The 17,018-nt window shown below is 41.1% G+C and overlaps 1 protein-coding gene across 9 annotated transcripts in view; it reads right to left on the minus strand.

Annotated features, from left to right (window-relative positions):
• Positions 1-17,018, minus strand: part of FBRSL1 (fibrosin like 1) — a 1,043,303-nt gene that overhangs the window by 27,497 nt on the left and 998,788 nt on the right. For 6 of the 9 annotated variants that reach the window (XM_075898375.2, XM_075898366.2, XM_075898368.2 and 3 more), the window contains 8 exons: positions 16,316-16,476; positions 13,650-13,700; positions 12,057-12,152; positions 6,927-6,998; positions 6,341-6,370; positions 5,253-5,324; positions 4,833-4,916; positions 3,791-3,923 (listed from right to left, as the gene is read on the minus strand). In XM_075898375.2, coding sequence (XP_075754490.1) covers positions 3,791-3,923; positions 4,833-4,916; positions 5,253-5,324; positions 6,341-6,370; positions 6,927-6,998; positions 12,057-12,152; positions 13,650-13,700; positions 16,316-16,476 — 699 coding nt within the window. The remainder of the gene's footprint in view (positions 1-3,790; positions 3,924-4,832; positions 4,917-5,252; positions 5,325-6,340; positions 6,371-6,926; positions 6,999-12,056; positions 12,153-13,649; positions 13,701-16,315; positions 16,477-17,018) is intronic. The other 3 variants (XM_075898367.2, XM_075898369.2, XM_075898378.2) reach the window with 1 other exon arrangement.

Consider the following 17,018-nt stretch of genomic DNA (forward strand, 5'->3'; position numbering starts at 1 on the left):
CTGGGGCTGAGCAGATGGGGTGCTGCAGGAGCAACCCAGCAGCACCCCAGCTGCTCTGCCCCAGGCGTCCCCAAGTCAGCTGCTGCTGAAACTGACCAGCGCTGACAACAGGAAGCCCGAGGCAGAGTTGCTCTGCCCCGGGCTTCCTGGAATCAGCTGCTGATCAGTTTCAGCAGCAGCTGACTTGGGGATGCTTGGGGTTCTTAAGTTGATTCTGTATGTAAGTCGGAACTGGCGGTCAGTTTCAGCAGCGGCTGAATCTGGACGCCAGTTCCGACTTACATACAGATTCAACTTAAGAACAAACCTACAGTCCCTATCTTGTACGTAACCTGGGGACTGCCTGTACTATTGTTTTGCAGCTCTATCATCTCTTCTTCAAATGTGGCCTTCTCAACACCAAATCTTACTGCTGAAGGTGAGACTGCCTTTACCTGATTTTCAGTAAATTCAAGAACTGTCTTCAGGGTAAAAAAATCAGGCAAAAAAGATGCATGTTCACTTAGTTGTGTCACCTGGGAGTTGAGGATGGGAAAGTGAGTTAAATCTTTCTCACAAAGCTGATCTGGAAAAAGGGCCAGTTTTGTTTCAAATGCAGAAACATTGCATGTCAGAGAAGGCAGGGTTTTTTCTTTGCCTTGAAGTTTAAGATTGAGTGCATGAAAGTGGCAAGTCATATCAGGAAGAAAAGCCATGTTTAGCAGGAAAATCTCTTTGTCTAAACATGACAGTAAATCCTGGCGATCCTTTGCCTCCAAAAACACTCATACAACAGGCAGTTCCATAAACTGATCTAACACTGCCTCGACTCAGCCATCTAACTTCCGCGTTCATTGCCAAGTGACCATACTGTGTTTTGTACTCAACTAAATCTCAACTCTGTCTATATTTCAAGGTCTTTACAACAATGATGTTGATGATTTTTGTGACACTATCCATTGTGCTCTTGAGAAATCCTCTCTTCAGTTTACTGCTTAACTCTTCCTGGTACAGAATGAAATGGTATGGAAAGAAATCTGGAAACTGTGGATTTTTCTTCAACAAAGAAATTAGCTCCTTCTCTTTTGCAACCATGGAGGGAGTGATAGCAGTTGTTATCAAAGTAAGCTTCTTCAAATCAATGCATGTTTCCTGGTCCTTCAAAAAAAAATGCCAACAGTGCAGAATAAATATCCTTTCACCTAGTTTGACCCATCAAAGAGTAAGCCTTTCTTCAACATACTTTTTGCCATTGAAAAAATGCACCCAGATCGTGAGCTATGTCTGAACAATCAGTAGATTCGTCCAATACCAGATTGCAGTTGAATCAGAAACTCGCAGTTTTCATATTTGTTTAACTATATCCTCTTTGCTTTTATATTCTGCAAAAAGTGATTTGCTGCAGTTCAAGAAGAACTGAGTATCAATTCACCTTCGATAAAAGGTCTTTTTGATTTAACTATGTGTCAGGCCATTTTGAAGGAGGCTTCTGTAATGGCATCACTGTCTTTAACTTGAGAACAGAACATATCTTGTTGAGTAAGGAAACCTTCCAGTAAGGAACGTATCTTAGTTTTTCTTGAATTGCTGTCAGGTGGATACAAGTCTTAAAACTCAGAGTGACAAGATTCATGGTGCCATTGCAATTTTGTTTTCTTTAACTCAGCAATAGTCTTTTGGCAAAGAAGACACATTGGTTTTCTATTTATCTCTGCAAAAGTGAATTCCTTCTCCTAAACAGGATTGAAAACCCTGTGTTCATCCCACAAGTGTCTCTTATTTGTTGCCTTTTTTAATGCTTCTAATAAAAAAGAAAATTATATACCAGTGTTTTGTGTGTTTAGCTTGAAGCTTTAAGTTGTGCATTTCTTGGAGTGATTTTACTATAAAAAGAAAAGTTTCCAAGCCAAAGCACTCCAACCTGTGGTGGAGCTGGGCAAGTCAGGCAAGACACAAGAGACAAAAAAGGACAGGTGCCCAGGAGCACCATCCTGGATTCCCAATATGGCTGACATCCCATGGGAGACTATCACTCTGTGTGGGATGGAAGCATGGTTCCCTGGCCACAACACTGGATCCAAACATGGACAGTGTGAGCCAATCAGCACCTCTCAGGCTCTGCTCTCAAGCCAAGCAGCCAGCACATCCCACAATGCCCCAGTGCTCCCAACACCTCCTCCTTGGTGGTTAGAAATGCCAACATCCTGTAGCCGTCTGTTCCAACCAGCCCGTCCGCTTGTGTCTTTCAATGCTCACCCAGCCTGGGAGACATCTCGCCGCTGTGGCACGTGTTCAAAGGATCCCACCCATGTTGAGCCCTGTGTAAATGGGCTGCAAATGGACTGCAGGCTGAGTAGCCCTTGTCTAGATCATCCCTAATAGATGTCTATCTAACCTGCTCATACATATCTCCAGTGATGGAGATTCCACAACCTCCCTAGGCAATTTATTCCAGTGTTTAACCACCCTGACAGTTAGGAAGTTTTTCCTAATGTCCAATCTAAACCTCCCTTGCTGCAGTTTAAGCCCATTGCTTCTTGTCCTATTATCAGAGGCCAAGGAGAACAATTTTTCTCCTTTCCCCTTATAAACACCATTCTAGATACCTGAAAACTGCTCCTTTCCCCTTATAAACACCATTCTAGATACCTGAAAACTGCTATCATGTCCCCTTTCCGTCTTCTCTTTTCTAAATTAAACAAGCCCAATTCTTTCTGTCTTCCCTCACAGCTCATGTTTCTAGGCCTTTAATCATTTTTGTTGTTCTTATCTTGACCTTCTCCAATCTCTCCACATCTGTCTTGAAGCGTGGTGCCCAGAACTGGACACAATATTCCAACTGAGGCCTAATCAGCACAGAATAGAGCAGACACAACACTTGCTCACAACACTCCTATTGATGCATCTTACAATCAAGTTTGCTTTTTTCAGCAGTGTCATACTCTTTACTCATATTAAGCTTGTGGTCCACTTTGACCCCTAGATCTCTTTCTACAGTACTCCTTCCTAGACCAGTGGTACCCAACCTTTCGGGGCTGCCGGGCACCTGGGGAGCGGGGCCACGTATGCGCTGTGCACCCAGGGGCAGGGCCGCACATTCACCACGTGCCCAGAACTCGGGGCGCAAGAATGGCTTGGGCCGGCCCTGATCACTCAGCGGGTGCACATAAATGCCCCAGCAGGCACGATGGCACCCGCGGACACCGCGTTGGGGACCACTGTCCTAGACTATCACTTCTCATTCTGTATGTATGAAACTTATATCAAACAAACAGCCATACACAGAAGAGCATCAGAGTTATAATAATGTAGTGTGAATTATATGGTGTTCTATATGGTGTTCTGTTTTAGGTGGGAAAAATATTTTTAGGAAAAATAGTCAACTTTGAATTTTTTTATGTTTTCTGTAATTTTTAATCAATTGTTACTGAAACATTTTGTTCTCAGAAAACCATGTTTTTAGCAGACAAAACCCAAAAATTTGGGAGAGTATAATGCAGTATAGACAATTTAAAAAAACTAGAAAATCAATCTATTTAAAAACCCTCTGCAAACACTTGGCAACAACTTTGAATTTTTTTGAAAAATCATTTTTTGTCCAGCTCTATATGGCATGTGTAAAACTAAACTAAAAGCAGCAGTTCCTATCAGAGTTCACTGTAAACTGTCAGCATCTCTTGCTTTGTGAGATAATCCATAGTTCCACCTGGATTGAAATAGGAAGACCCAGCAGAACAGACGCAGTTTACCAATAATCACTAATATTTTCAAACCAGTCTGTAGACTAACATTGCACTGATTCTCTCCTTACCTGTTGTGGAAAACAGAGGCCTGGCAAGGTCTTGTGGGTAATGGAATCCTGGAAAAACTCCAGGGGCAGGAGGTCTGCTGAACAGGTCAAGTTTACCGCCTATGTCTAGCTTGTGAGGATCCAGCTGCATTTGCTGTGAAATGATACAAGAACAATCTCATAAATTTGCTTTCTGTATGGGGAAAAAAGAGAGAGAGTTCAGGCTCTCTGCTGCTTAGTACTGCCAGGGAGAGTTAGTGAGTGTGACGGTAGTGTCTCTGGTCACATACTGTAGTCATGCTCTGACAACGTTTATAAGACCATTTCACTCCACAGCTTCTCAGCTGCCTGCCTCATTCACATGAATAAGGTTAGAAGTGAGTTCTTAGCCCCGTAGCATACACAGCGGAGCATGCAACGTGATACATTGAGTGCACTGCACCCTGGGATCAGTCTGCAGTCTTGACCTGACAAAATACATTCCACAGGCTGAAAGTTACAGACAGAACCAGAAGCCCTTAAGAGTTGACGACAGAGTTCTGTGTTTTGTTGCTCCAGTTTAGAGGAAGAGAGAAAGAGAGACTTTCACAGACTATTCCTTTTATACAGCTAATAAGCACCAAATGAAAGGGGTAGGAAAAGAGGAAAGAAGAAAACTGTCTCAGACTCTGACTGAGATTTTGAACCTCCTCCTAGAGTATGCAAGGCTATTAGCAGAGAGCCAGACTACTACTTTGACAAACTTCATCTATGCTGAGAAAATAAGTCTTTTTCTCTTTAATGGCATTAATTAAAAAGCTCCAAACAAAAGTAGTAAGTATTAAACATAAACTGGACAAGAGCTACAGTGGGAACCATGAAAAAAATCAGTATGGAAATTGTGTTACTCTGGTAGCTGCTATTCTAAGTGTAGGAACCTGGCATGTGGAACATTGAGTTTGTAATGGCACCCAGCGTACCTAATCTTGTTGCCTTTTCGGTTTTTAAATTCCCTCCCAACCCCCCACAGAATCAAAGAAGAAAACCCAACAACCTCTAACACAGTAACTATCATTCTACTCGCCTGCTCTATGTTTTGTAAAATGTCCTTCACCGTATCGGTCATTTCATTCTGAATAGGATAACACTCCATATTCCACAGGAGGTACTAGTGCAGAAGGGAAATGATATTAAACATGTATGCTTCACAAAAAGCTGGATCCTGGGCAAAATTACCATCCCCCACCCCTTCTTCTGAGCTTCCTTTGGCTTCATACTTAATACCTGCTGCGTGTTTTTGCTATCATTCAACCCAACTTTCTTGCCCTCAGACAAACTTGACAATTTCTGCCACAGATGTTAAAAGTTTGAAAGTCTTAGTTAATCTATACATCACAAGCTGAAGCATCATCACTAGTATTCTGCTTCCTTCTCATTAGTCACTATAATTTAGCCTACAGTATGTCAGAAGACTCGACTTTATTGACTAAACTGGCTTTGTTACCTTTATCTTCTGCTGGTGATGGTAGATCTGCCAGGCAATCTGTACATGAACTGCACACCACTTCCCAGGCTTCTGCAACCAAAAGGATAAAAATGTAGATTAGTTTAGAGCTAACAGTCTACAAAGTCATCTGATATAATCACTCATTCCCTCTTCTTTAAAACAGTTAAGAAATGGGAAAGACTAAAACCTCAGTTGGCAGAGGAAGGTGATTAACATTTTTGGTGACATGAAATTGACTACATGTATTTTTTTTAAATAAAGGAGAATTAAAAAGCAAGGTGTGGTATTTGTCTAGTTTCCCTACCAACTGTAATTGAGAGTGGTGGACATTAGCATTCAGTGTTGAAAACCGGGGCTCAGAGACAGACTTTGTTCTTTCTCACTTAGGGTATGTCTCACTACCCTCCTAGTTCGAACTAGGAGGGTAATATAGGCATACCGCACTTGCTAATGAAGCCCGGGATTTGAATTTCCTGGGCTTCATTTGCATAAGCGGGGAGCCGCCATTTTTAAAACCCCGCTGGTTCGAACCCGGTGCGGCGCGGCTACACGGGGCTTGAACTAGGTACTTTGGACTAGGCTTCCTATTCCAAATTACTGGTACACGGTATTCGAGGTGTACCGGTAGTTCGGAATAGGAAGCCTAGTCCGAACTACCTAGTTCGAGCCCCGTGTAGCCGCGCCGCACGGGGTTCGAACCAGCGGGGTTTTAAAAATGGCGGCTCCCCGCTTATGCAAATGAAGCCTGGGAAATTCAAATCCCGGGCTTCATTTGCAAGTGCGGTATGCCTACATTACCCTCCTAGTTCGAACTAGGAGGGTAGTGTAGACATACCCTTACATATTATCCTCAAAAGCACATTAAAGGCCATGGAGACTACTACAATGTCTATGATAAAATGGAACTTAACAGTTCTATGTAAAAGAAAACTGAGTTTTAACATGAATGGTATTCCTGAGATGTAGCTGATTATGTTTTTTCAAGTAAAGGATCAATGCAAGACTCATGCTGTACATATTAAGTTTCAAAAGAATATGAATAGTATTTAATAAAAATGTAAAAATCCTTTACAACTCCTACTTACTCTTACTGGTGGTCTATAGGGGTCGGTCACCTATGAAGAAAGCAGAAATAAAAATGAGAGATTTTTCTGAAACTGGCCAATATAAGGAAAGGTAGCAAACTTCCTTCCTTGAACAAATGAAAACATAGAAGGTGGCATTGTTCTAGAGAAGTCTTTTTGACACAGGAAACCCATAAGCCTTAAGGGAGGAATTTCATTAAAAACTTGTCTCTTTTACTTCTTGCACCAAACACAAGAGGATTTTATGACAGATAAAGTAGTTGCATGCCAGCAACCAAATAGCACCTAGGCCTTTCAGAACCAAGTAATCCTCCTACAATAAAGTGCATTAAAAACGGCTGCTCTCTATACAAGGCTAAGCAAAAAGAGCTTAAAGGGTTTCCTGCTCCACTTCCGGTGGACGTTGTTTAAATGAGCCCATAAATCCTCCTGCATTCATGAACTGCTGGAGGTTATTGCCATAACAGCATGTTCAATTGGCAAAGCCTAGTTCTCTCTTGAATTGTGTTCTATTTATTATAAACAATCAAATGGTTCACTGGAATGAAAGGATGAGTAAAAGAGAGATTACAAATTGTTGCCTTACCCCTGGAGTCTTCTGCAGAAGGGCGTGGTGGACTGTGCCAGGTCTATTTGCTACATCAATTGGATTTGAAGTCTAAAAGGAAAGAAAATATCATGAGTAATGCCGTACTGTACTAGCAGCTCACTTCATATCTCAAGCTGTATTAAGCAGCACTAATTAGTCAGTGTTCGTACTGTGCTTTGAACATACATATTGCTGTATTAGTACTAACTGAGATCTCTCACTGGGTCTCAACTATGTTTAACCATCAAGCCATTTATTAGTATTTGGCAGTGGTTACACCTAATGACCCCACTGAGATGATGGCTTTATTGTGACAGATGCTGTACAATCACATAAAAAAAGAATTCCTGACCCAAAGAGTGTTCAGTGTAACTAGGCAAAAGCTGGGAGAGGAAACCGGCAAGAAAAGGTAAAGTGACATGCCCACTCATAGCTTGTCAATTTGATAGCCAGGAATGGAACCAATCTTTCCCTAGTCCTAGGCTAATGTTCTGTCCATTAGATCAGCCTGCCCCGTCTGAGCCATCAGAAGACACAATGGCTAAAATGCAGCCCATCTATATTAGCATCACTTCAGGCAGAAATATCCTAGCAAGCCTAGTGTAGAAGTAGCTTTAGCGGTAGGAATGGTAAATCCTAGCGTGTGCTTAGTAGCTACTTTATAATAATACTTTCCCAACTTCTTTTCAATTGTTTACTCGGTTGGTTCTGCAAGGAAGATTAAAATCTTGGGCAACGTCTACACTGCAGCCTCTTGCGCAAGAACTGTTTTGTACAAGAGTTCTTGTGCAAAAATTCTTGCACGAGAGTGCATCCACACTGCCATGTGCTTTTGCGTAAGAGCATCCAGTGTGGACACTTTTGCGCAAGAGCATGGCAGTGTGGACACTCTCTTGCACAAGAAAGCTCTGATGGCCATTTTAGCCATAGGGATTTCTTGTGCAAGAAATCCATGTTGCCTGTCCACACTGTCTTCTTGCACAAGAGCTCTTGTGCAAAAAGGCTTATTCCTTGTGGGGAGAGGAATAACTCTTCTGCAAGAAGCCCTCTTTTCCAACACTGTACTGTAAATTTACTTGCACAAGAACGTGCATGCACTGTAGACGCTCTGCAAGTTTTTGCATAACAACAGCTGTTCTTGCGCAAAAAGCCTGCAGTGTAGATGTAGACTTGAATGCTGTGTCCAGACTGGCAAGTTTTTCCGCAAAATCATCTGCTTTTGTGGAAAAACTTGCCAGCTGTCTACACTGGCTGCTTGAATTTCCACAAGAACACTGACGATCTCATGTAAGATCGTCAGTGTTCTTGCAGAAATACTATGCTGCTCCCATTCGGGCAAAAGCCCTCTTGTGCAAATCATTTGCGCAAGAGGGCCAGTGTAGACAGCACAGTATTGTTTTGCGCAAAAAAGCCCCGATGGCTAAAATGGCGATCGGGGCTTTTTTGTGCAAAAGTGCGTCTAGATTGGCCATGGACGCTTTTTCACAAAAAGTGCTTTTGCGGAAAAGTGTCCGTGCCAATCTAGATGCGCTTTTCTGAAAATGCTTTTAATGGAAAACTTTTCCGTTAAAAGCATTTCCGGAAAATTATGGCAGTCTGGACATAGCTGGAGTGTACAAATTCTAGTTACTATTCCTCCATGCTGCCATTTGAATTTTCTTGGTTCTAGACTAGTTCACAGAGCCCTCCTTTGGCTGGCTGGAATTGAAGCCCAGGACTTGGAATTATATGTTAAAAAAAAAGGCACCTGTTGTCCCTAAAAAGCTGAATTCAGAGAGCTTAGGTCTAATTCGCAGGTTGGCTGTTTTATTTGGAATTTAGGTCATGGGACTGTGGATTCCAAACAGTCATGTTTCAAGAACAATTATGTAGGGTTTCTTTTTGGTAATTTTAACAACTTGATCTGAGAAATTTAAATTAAATAATTGCACACTCCCTTCACAGACCAGCATTCATAAGCTCTCAGAGTCTTTGTCAGGGAAAAAATAAAAGTCAGAGCTATGATATAGTCAAGAATCCTCAGATCACTTTAATGATGGTGTGGCATTCTGTCCTCCTTTCTCCTGAGGACAGATGTGATTACTTCCTTCAGCAAAGGAGACTGAATACTTTTGACCTTTTCAAGTTCTTAGCTTGTGAGAACAGCTTTTGGGAAATTCACTGAGAAGTTTACAGTCAGCCTGGATTTGTATGTGTGGCTTTACACACTAGGCCTAAGGCAGGTGTCATGGGAGTGATGAGGAGGAGAGGGAGAAAAGGAAAAAAGCAAACCCTTTGCTTTGTAGGACATGGAATGCTGAATTCATTGTGCTAGAATTAAGCCTCTGGTGTGTCCTAATTATCTCGAATGTAATCAAGTAGCATGGGAAGAAAAGACAGGAAGAAAAAAAGGAGGTGACAGTAACTTGTGTGGCTTCACGCAGGAGCTCAGCTTTGTCTCCTGTAGGGAACTGGAAAAGTATATGATAAGTTGCAGATAAATTTTTCATCTCATTCATGTCTCTCCAGATGTTAGCTTCTATGCCCAGTGCCCACATCATGTTACTGATTAACCACAGCAGCAGACTGATCTTGTGCAATTTAACCGTGAGTGTTCTATATATTTATCCCTTAAAATAAAATAAAACCTAATTACATAGTACCTGGAACTGCTTAGAAGTGAAAAAGACTTGTGCTCACTCTTTCCTTCTTACTGCAGAAAAGGTCTCGTGGTATTTTACCGCAAGATGATATAAAAAGCTTTATAATGAAGATGGAAAACAGAAGAGGACACTATCAGGCTACGTCTACACTGGCACCCTTTTCTGGAAATGCTTAAAACGGAACAGTTTTCCGTTATAAGTATTTCCGGAAAAAGCGCGTCTACATTGGCAGGATGCTTTTCCGGAAAAGCACTTTTTCCGGAAAAGCGTTGGTGCCAATGTAGACACGCTTTTCCGCAAAAAAGCCCCGATCGTCTTTTTTGCGATTGGGGCTTTTTTTGCGGAAAACACTATTGTGCTGTCTACACTGGCCCTTTTCCGGAACAGTTTTCCAGAAAAGGACTTTTTCCGGAAAAACACTGACAATTTTACAGTAGATCGTCAGTGCTTTTCTGGAAATTCAAGGGGCTACTGTAGACAGCTGGCAAGTTATTCCGGAAAAGCAGCTGATTTTCCAGAATAAGTGGCCAGTGTAAACACAGCTTCAGTGTCTCAAATGTCTCATTACAAGCAGTCTTGTAGCAAAACTGCACTATCTTCTTATGTCAGAGATATTCTACAACACTGATAGTTCTGTAGGGTTTGTGCATCTATTTCAGATGAGATGTAAAACTGAGGCCCTGACTACTTCTGGTTGTTAGCGATCCTTTGGAGTTCTTCACAAGAACAGAAACATTAATTGTGCTGTTCTGGCAGAATTCCAAACTAGGTAATTACATCATTTCTTCCGAAATTCCACCCTTGGCCCATCTTTCTGCCTAGATTCAACTGGAGAACTTACTCTGCCATTCTTCTACTTAATTTGTACAATGCTGTAGTTGCGACAGGTAATTTATTATGGCGTCCACACTATTTGCAAATAAAGGGTCACAGAGCCTAGAGAAATCACTGAAAAACTCCTTTAGCTTCCATTAACAATATTGTCAAGTCCTTAATCACAGCAGTAAGATGTTAATCATCATCAACTTCATGTAAGTCATGTGAGTAACTGTTCATTAATGTGAACAAAATGCATACCTGGCCCAAAATTTCTTGCTGGTCTGGTTTAAAAAATGATCTTTCAAATGCAAACAGTGTATCTGCAAGCCCTTCAATAAACAGTAATTCCACAGATAATTTCTCATCTCTCTGCAGAGATGTGTTTAGAAATGACAGGAGAGCTATAATGCCACATCACATAGGAAGGTATAAACACGTTTTATCACTACTACATCATCAATAATCTCTGTGTATTATGGATTTTTTTCTGTTGGAAAAGATGTAATGTTTTCAGTACACTTTCTCAATTTTTAAAAAAAGAACATTAAGTTTGAAAAAAAATCTGTGCCACAGAAGTTTCTTTAATGTTAAAATAGTGAAATTTGCAAATATTGCCATTCAGCATGAGTTAGAATAATACTTTGCAGCTGTACGCTAGCTAAGCATCTGAAAGCATTTTACAGACATTAAATAAACTTCACAAAACCATATATAATGTGTATATAATTATCCTCATTTTATAGAAGAAGAAGAAGAAGAAGAAGAAGAAGAAGAAGAAGAAGAAGAAGAAGAAGAAGAAGAAGCGGAGCCACAGAGAGGTAAGTGACTTGCTGGAGGTCAGAAAGGGAATCAGTGTCAGACCTGGGAACTCAAATCCTCATTCCTACTCTAACCACTGAAAAACACTTCCTCTCTATCGTTCCTGTGATTTGATAGTCAATTTCATATCCACAGCTGGCTGCTATCTAACTGCGGGAGTGACCTCTGTGAACAAGTCTAATAGGCACAGCACTCTGGAATGCATCAGGCTGTATTAGAACTAAATAATTTATCTGACCCTAAATTTCTGCGTAGCTAAGCTTTGACTTTGGGCATGTCTACACTATAAAATTATGTAGACCAAAGTTATGCCAGCATACTGCCATTGCAGTAATTAAATTGCTTGTGTATGTCCATATTATGCTCCTAACTCCATTGTTTTGTATCTTCACCAGCAATGCTTGTACAGACTGAATTGTCACACTGAGCAGTGGGAGAAGGGTTCCAAAAAGTCAGGAGCAATTGATGTAAGCAACGCAATGTGTACATTGACATGCATCAACTTCACTACATCGACATTGGCTCTGTGTTTTTCATGGAGGTGGAATTATTAAAGCAGTGTAGTGAAGCAGTTATATCATCAGGAGCGAAATTTTACTGTAGATGCTTATATAGTTAGGTCAACATAAGCTGCCTTGTGTCAACAACATAACTCTGTAATGTAGATCAGACCTTAGACTTCCATCTGACTCACTGCATTTCTCTTCAGAGAAACAATTCAAGGGCCACAAAAGCAGCAGAGCGGATCAAAAAGGTAATTCATATAATCACCATTAATATAGTTCTGGTCACAGTTTCCCATTGAAAGAACAAAGCCTGTGCTAATGCAATAATAAAAATTGTGTACCTTCGGTTGAAATGCTCCCTGAAGAGACCCAAAAGGACCTGAATGTGGAAGCACTGATGGCATTCCAGGCATTGCCGGAGGATAGGTTGGAAAGAACTACAAAAGAAGATGACAATATGAACAATAGCCATGGCAGAAGCAAAACCGCTCCAACATCATGATGAAATTTTAAAAAGCCAAAATAAAACTTGAAAATGCCAGTATCATGCATTTTACTGTTCATTTCAAACATGCTGAACTACCAAATTTGCTATGTTTTTTTAAACAAGGATCATTCCCCATCTCTTTTTCTAGAAAGGCAAAAAACCCCAAATCCTGTGTTGCTTGACTTTATTTTTTAAACAGAATTAGTAAATCTATAACTAATCAATCCTATTTAGGGACGTGTGAAAATGCTTCATTTGACAAAGCAAATATTAACCCTGGATACATAGGCTACTAATACAGACTAGCTGCACAATATATACATCTCTTAGAGGAAAGTATTGTTTTCAGATTTGCTTGAGCCTCTCCTGAACAGACTGTACCAAAAATGGATGCAGTTTTGGTGTAGAAATGAGGAGCAGGATGAGGCCGCTGGTCTCGTTTAGGATATGTCTACATTGCAATAAAAAACTCACAGTACCGAGACTCAAGCTGGAGGCTGGGCTTTGAGACCCACCCTCCTTGCAGGGCATTAGAGCTCAGACTCTAGTCTGGGAGAAGATGAAGATCTATATTGGCAGCCTGAGCCCTGTGACCCTGAATCAGCTGAGCTGGGCCAGCCACTGGGGTGCTCTGGGTCTTTTATTGCCATGTAGATGTACCCTTTGTCTTGGAACCTAGCAAAATTTTGTGAAAAGACCATGTGCTCTATGGCACTGCATCATGTGAAGCTCTGACTGCAATAAACTACTCTCTTAGGGTATGTCTACACTACCCTCCTAGTTCGAACTAGGAGGGTAATGTAGGCATACCGCACTTGCAAATGAAGCCCGGGATTTGAATTTCCCGGGCTTCATTTGCATAAGCGGGGAGCCGCCATTTTTAAAACCCCGCTGGTTCGAACCCCGTGCAGCGCGGCTACACGGGGCACGAACTAGGTAGTTCGATCTAGGCTTCCTAGTTCGAACTACCATTACTCCTCATTTCACGAGGAGTAACGGTAGTTCGAACTAGGAAGCCTAGTTCGAACTACCTAGTTCGTGCCCCGTGTAGCCGCGCTGCACGGGGTTCGAACCAGCGGGGTTTTAAAAATGGCGGCTCCCCGCTTATGCAAATGAAGCCCGGGAAATTCAAATCCCGGGCTTCATTTGCAAGTGCGGTATGCCTACATTACCCCGCTAGTTTGAACTAGCAGGGTAGTGTAGACATACCCTTAGAAATCTCTCCCCAACTACCTAGGCTTAGCAATCTAAAGCTACAGCAACAACAACGCAGAATAAAAAGTTGAAAAGTATCAAGATTCTACATTTACAAGACATTCAAACAAAAACACAACACTTTATAGACTGATTAATCAAACTCCCATCTGTATCAATTAAAGACATTTGAGCAATGCAGCAGCAAGTAGAAACTTAAACAGCAGAATGATCTAGAAACATGAGCACTCACATTGGAATGTCGAAAGTAAGGGTTGTCTAATTTGGGAGCATACTTGTCAAACTGGAAATAGAAGAGAAAAGAAAAGCTGAGTTTGGGTTTCACAGCACATAATAAACACAGATTTCAACGGGCAAAACATGGCCCGTTTGAACAGCATCTAACAGAACAGGAGAATCTGACTATTCCATACTCATTCAGGAGGGAGTGGACTGTGTTGATTCCCAGCAACAAAGAGACAGCATCTAGTTGTATACCAGCCCCTGAAGTGCCTCTCTGAGGAACAAAATTAGCACAAGCAGGTCCCCTCATTGTTACTGAGAGAGAAGTCTAAGCTAGAACACTCATGATGCCAAGGGAAAAAAAAGTGGAGAAGTTGTTCCCAGATCCAAATCTGGTCTCTCTTTCTATGCACTGAATTGGAGAAAGAAAGTTGGGGATTCTAATCCAAAATTGACTTCTGCAACTAAGGCCCAGCACTAATACAAAACCAAAATACAAAGTACAAAAATAGCCAATACAGTCAGCAATTTCCCCCTATTTGTTATAGGCAGTGCCAATATGGCTAAGATAGCTTTTTGGAAAGAGACCCAAGCGATCCATGTACAGAGATCGTGATATTAATTCCCCTCGCCTGCATCGAAAAAATAGATAGTTCAGTGCTCATTGGCGAAAGATTGACTCTGAACAACCCTATCTTCCCAGTACTGGGCTTTAACATCTCCTGCATGTGACCTGGATCCCATATATATTCTCAGCAGCACGGATTTGAACACCTTTTAAAGGAAATAATGCATATTTCATCTTTGAACAATAAGGGGGGAACAGGAAGGCAAAGGACTATGAAGAAGTACCCCCCAGAATGCTGCTCATTCAGCAAGTCGGCTGCTATTATGTGCTATTCTACGTGTAGGAGAGCAGATTTGTAATTTCATTAATTACAGTTATTACTGGAGCCATGTACACGCCAGTGTAAATACCATAAATTACTAAACACATGCAGCTGGAGATTTCAACACTCTTCTCTGGAATTAGTGTTAATAAACCTGATTTAGTGAAATATAAGAAAATGTGAGTAAAATACAACAAAAGAGCCTTGCAACCTGTTTTCACTAGAAAGTCAATAGGGCCCGGGTGGGTGGGGTGGGACCTGTCAGCAGGATCAGATATCAAAGATCTCAAATAGCACACCAGTTTCAAGGAATGTTTAGAGGGCTGTTTTTACATAGCAGAAGAAAAGAGAAGAAGGTATTTGTATATGGCTACACTGTGCAAGCACCTGGAACTCAATTTGGGGCAGGAAATATTACTTCCATTGTTCTGTCGTTAAGCAGATTATCACTGAACAATGTTGTCATGCAACTCACACCAGGAAAGAAAAATGAGAAATACTGTCCATGCATCCTTAATAGATTTTTTTCCCCAAATGCTGCTTTTAATGGTTATTGCTCAATTTTATCAGTCCTAGTAGAAGGAAACTGTATACATTTTAAATGTGGCATGCAATGGAGGAAGAAAAAGCTAAATCCTGTTTTTTCAACCCAACAAAATAATTGCCAGGAACATAGGGAGAGCGTACTTAAAAAATCACAAACAAACAACCTGACAAAGCTGGTTTATGCTAGATACCCTAAGATTTTGTTAAGAGTAGCAGAAAAGCCCCATTGTGTTACAAGTGCTGTCAGTGAAGAAATGAGAAAGCTTCTTTCATGGCCAGAAGGTTTTATCCTGTAAAAAAGCGAGCCACTTATAAATTAGTGTTTGTTGATCAAATCAGATAATTGGATCCCAAATTGACTAATGGTCACAGTTTGGGAAAATCGGAAAAAACCCATATAGGACAACATTAAACTCAAACAGTGCAAGTGCTGTGTTACAGTAAGAACTGCAAGCAGACATGCATTACATACTCCAGTTTATTCCACAAAATCTTTCTTGACATTTTTATTTTATATTAGAAAACTTTATTCTTCTGTGCATGTGTTTTTGTGTGTGTGTATCAAGGAGCTGAGTCAATTGATGCAGCTCTAAAGAAGTGTTGTTAATCTAAAGAAAAGTACAGAGCTGACTGTTTTCCATGAAGGAGAGAGATAAAGGAACCTGAGACTTGCACAAACAGTGTATCTGTTTATAGGTAGGAGCACAAGGAAACTGTAATGATAAATGTTTGTGGTTCTGAATGGGAAGGAGAACATCCTTCAAAAGTGGAGGGACTTAATTCAGGAGTCTTGGCAGATAGGGGAGAGAGAAACCTATGTGAAATAAAGAAACCTATGTGCACTGGTACAGTGCATTTAAGCCTTTCACCCAAGATTTTTTAGTTATCTTCACATTTTGGGCTGGGGTATGCACCATTTGAGATGCAGAGGTTAGCGTGAGTGGCATCTAGGGTAAGCTTGATGGAAATGGAGTGAAAGTGTGCCGGTGGGTGTGTTGGTGCTGGTGAAATTCTGCCCTCAGCAGTGGCACTGGGCTAAAAGAAGCACTGGCTCAGTCTGAACACTGAACCAAAAACTGGTTGTTCAGCTCTTGCCTGAGCAGTTCATGATCTTGAGAGAGAAAGAGAGAATGAGAGAGAGAGAGAGAGAGAGAGAGAGAGAGAGAGAGAGAGAAGACACAAAGGCTTATAGGCCTGTTAGTTCCACAAAGACATAGAAGGAAGAGAGTCAGATATTCACCTGGCATTCCCTGTTTCTGCAGGTCATGCTGTGGTGGTTTTCTACGTGAGGACTCATTGGTGGAGGTAAGAGAGATGCCTGTGACAAAGTACCAATCAGAATCCCCGAATGAGGCTGGCAATACATGATTGGTTGGTTGAATGATATCAACAGGCTGGTATCTAAAGACAAGAGAGAACACCATGAGTCATCACAGCAGAAAACACAGTGGGGCTTCAAAAAGCATAAACAATCTTGTTCCTCCCTCCTCCCTCAACCCAACCATGAATATTGAGGTTAGAACACTTTAAAAGAGACACTATCAAGTTAAAAAACAAAACTGAAATGAATCCTTTTCTTCTCAACCCACAATGGATTCCTCTTTCTAGACTGTAACCGCACTCTACATGATCAACATTGAAAGAACATCTAAACATCTCTCCTTTTTTTGTTTTTGGTGCATTAGCCTCATCTGTGACAGTGCAAATAAACTAGTCAGTTTCACATCCAGGTTTTCCTCACGAGAAAAGGAGTTTGATGTTTGCACTGGGAGCCTGCAGAAGAGTATTGGTTGGTTTTAAAATAAGCAAGACAAACCTGTTTCCACTGAATTTTTTTTTTTAATCAAGGAATATTTGCATTGGTTTAAATATGTTAAATTCTCATTTTTGGCCAAATTTGACTTGGTGTCCCTTTGAAAAAGGCATTTTAAAAACCAAAGCAG

This window comes from Pelodiscus sinensis, chromosome Z (assembly GCF_052426305.1).
Source record: "Pelodiscus sinensis isolate ZL-2025 chromosome Z, ASM5242630v1, whole genome shotgun sequence".
NCBI classification, from domain to species: Eukaryota; Metazoa; Chordata; order Testudines; family Trionychidae; genus Pelodiscus; species Pelodiscus sinensis.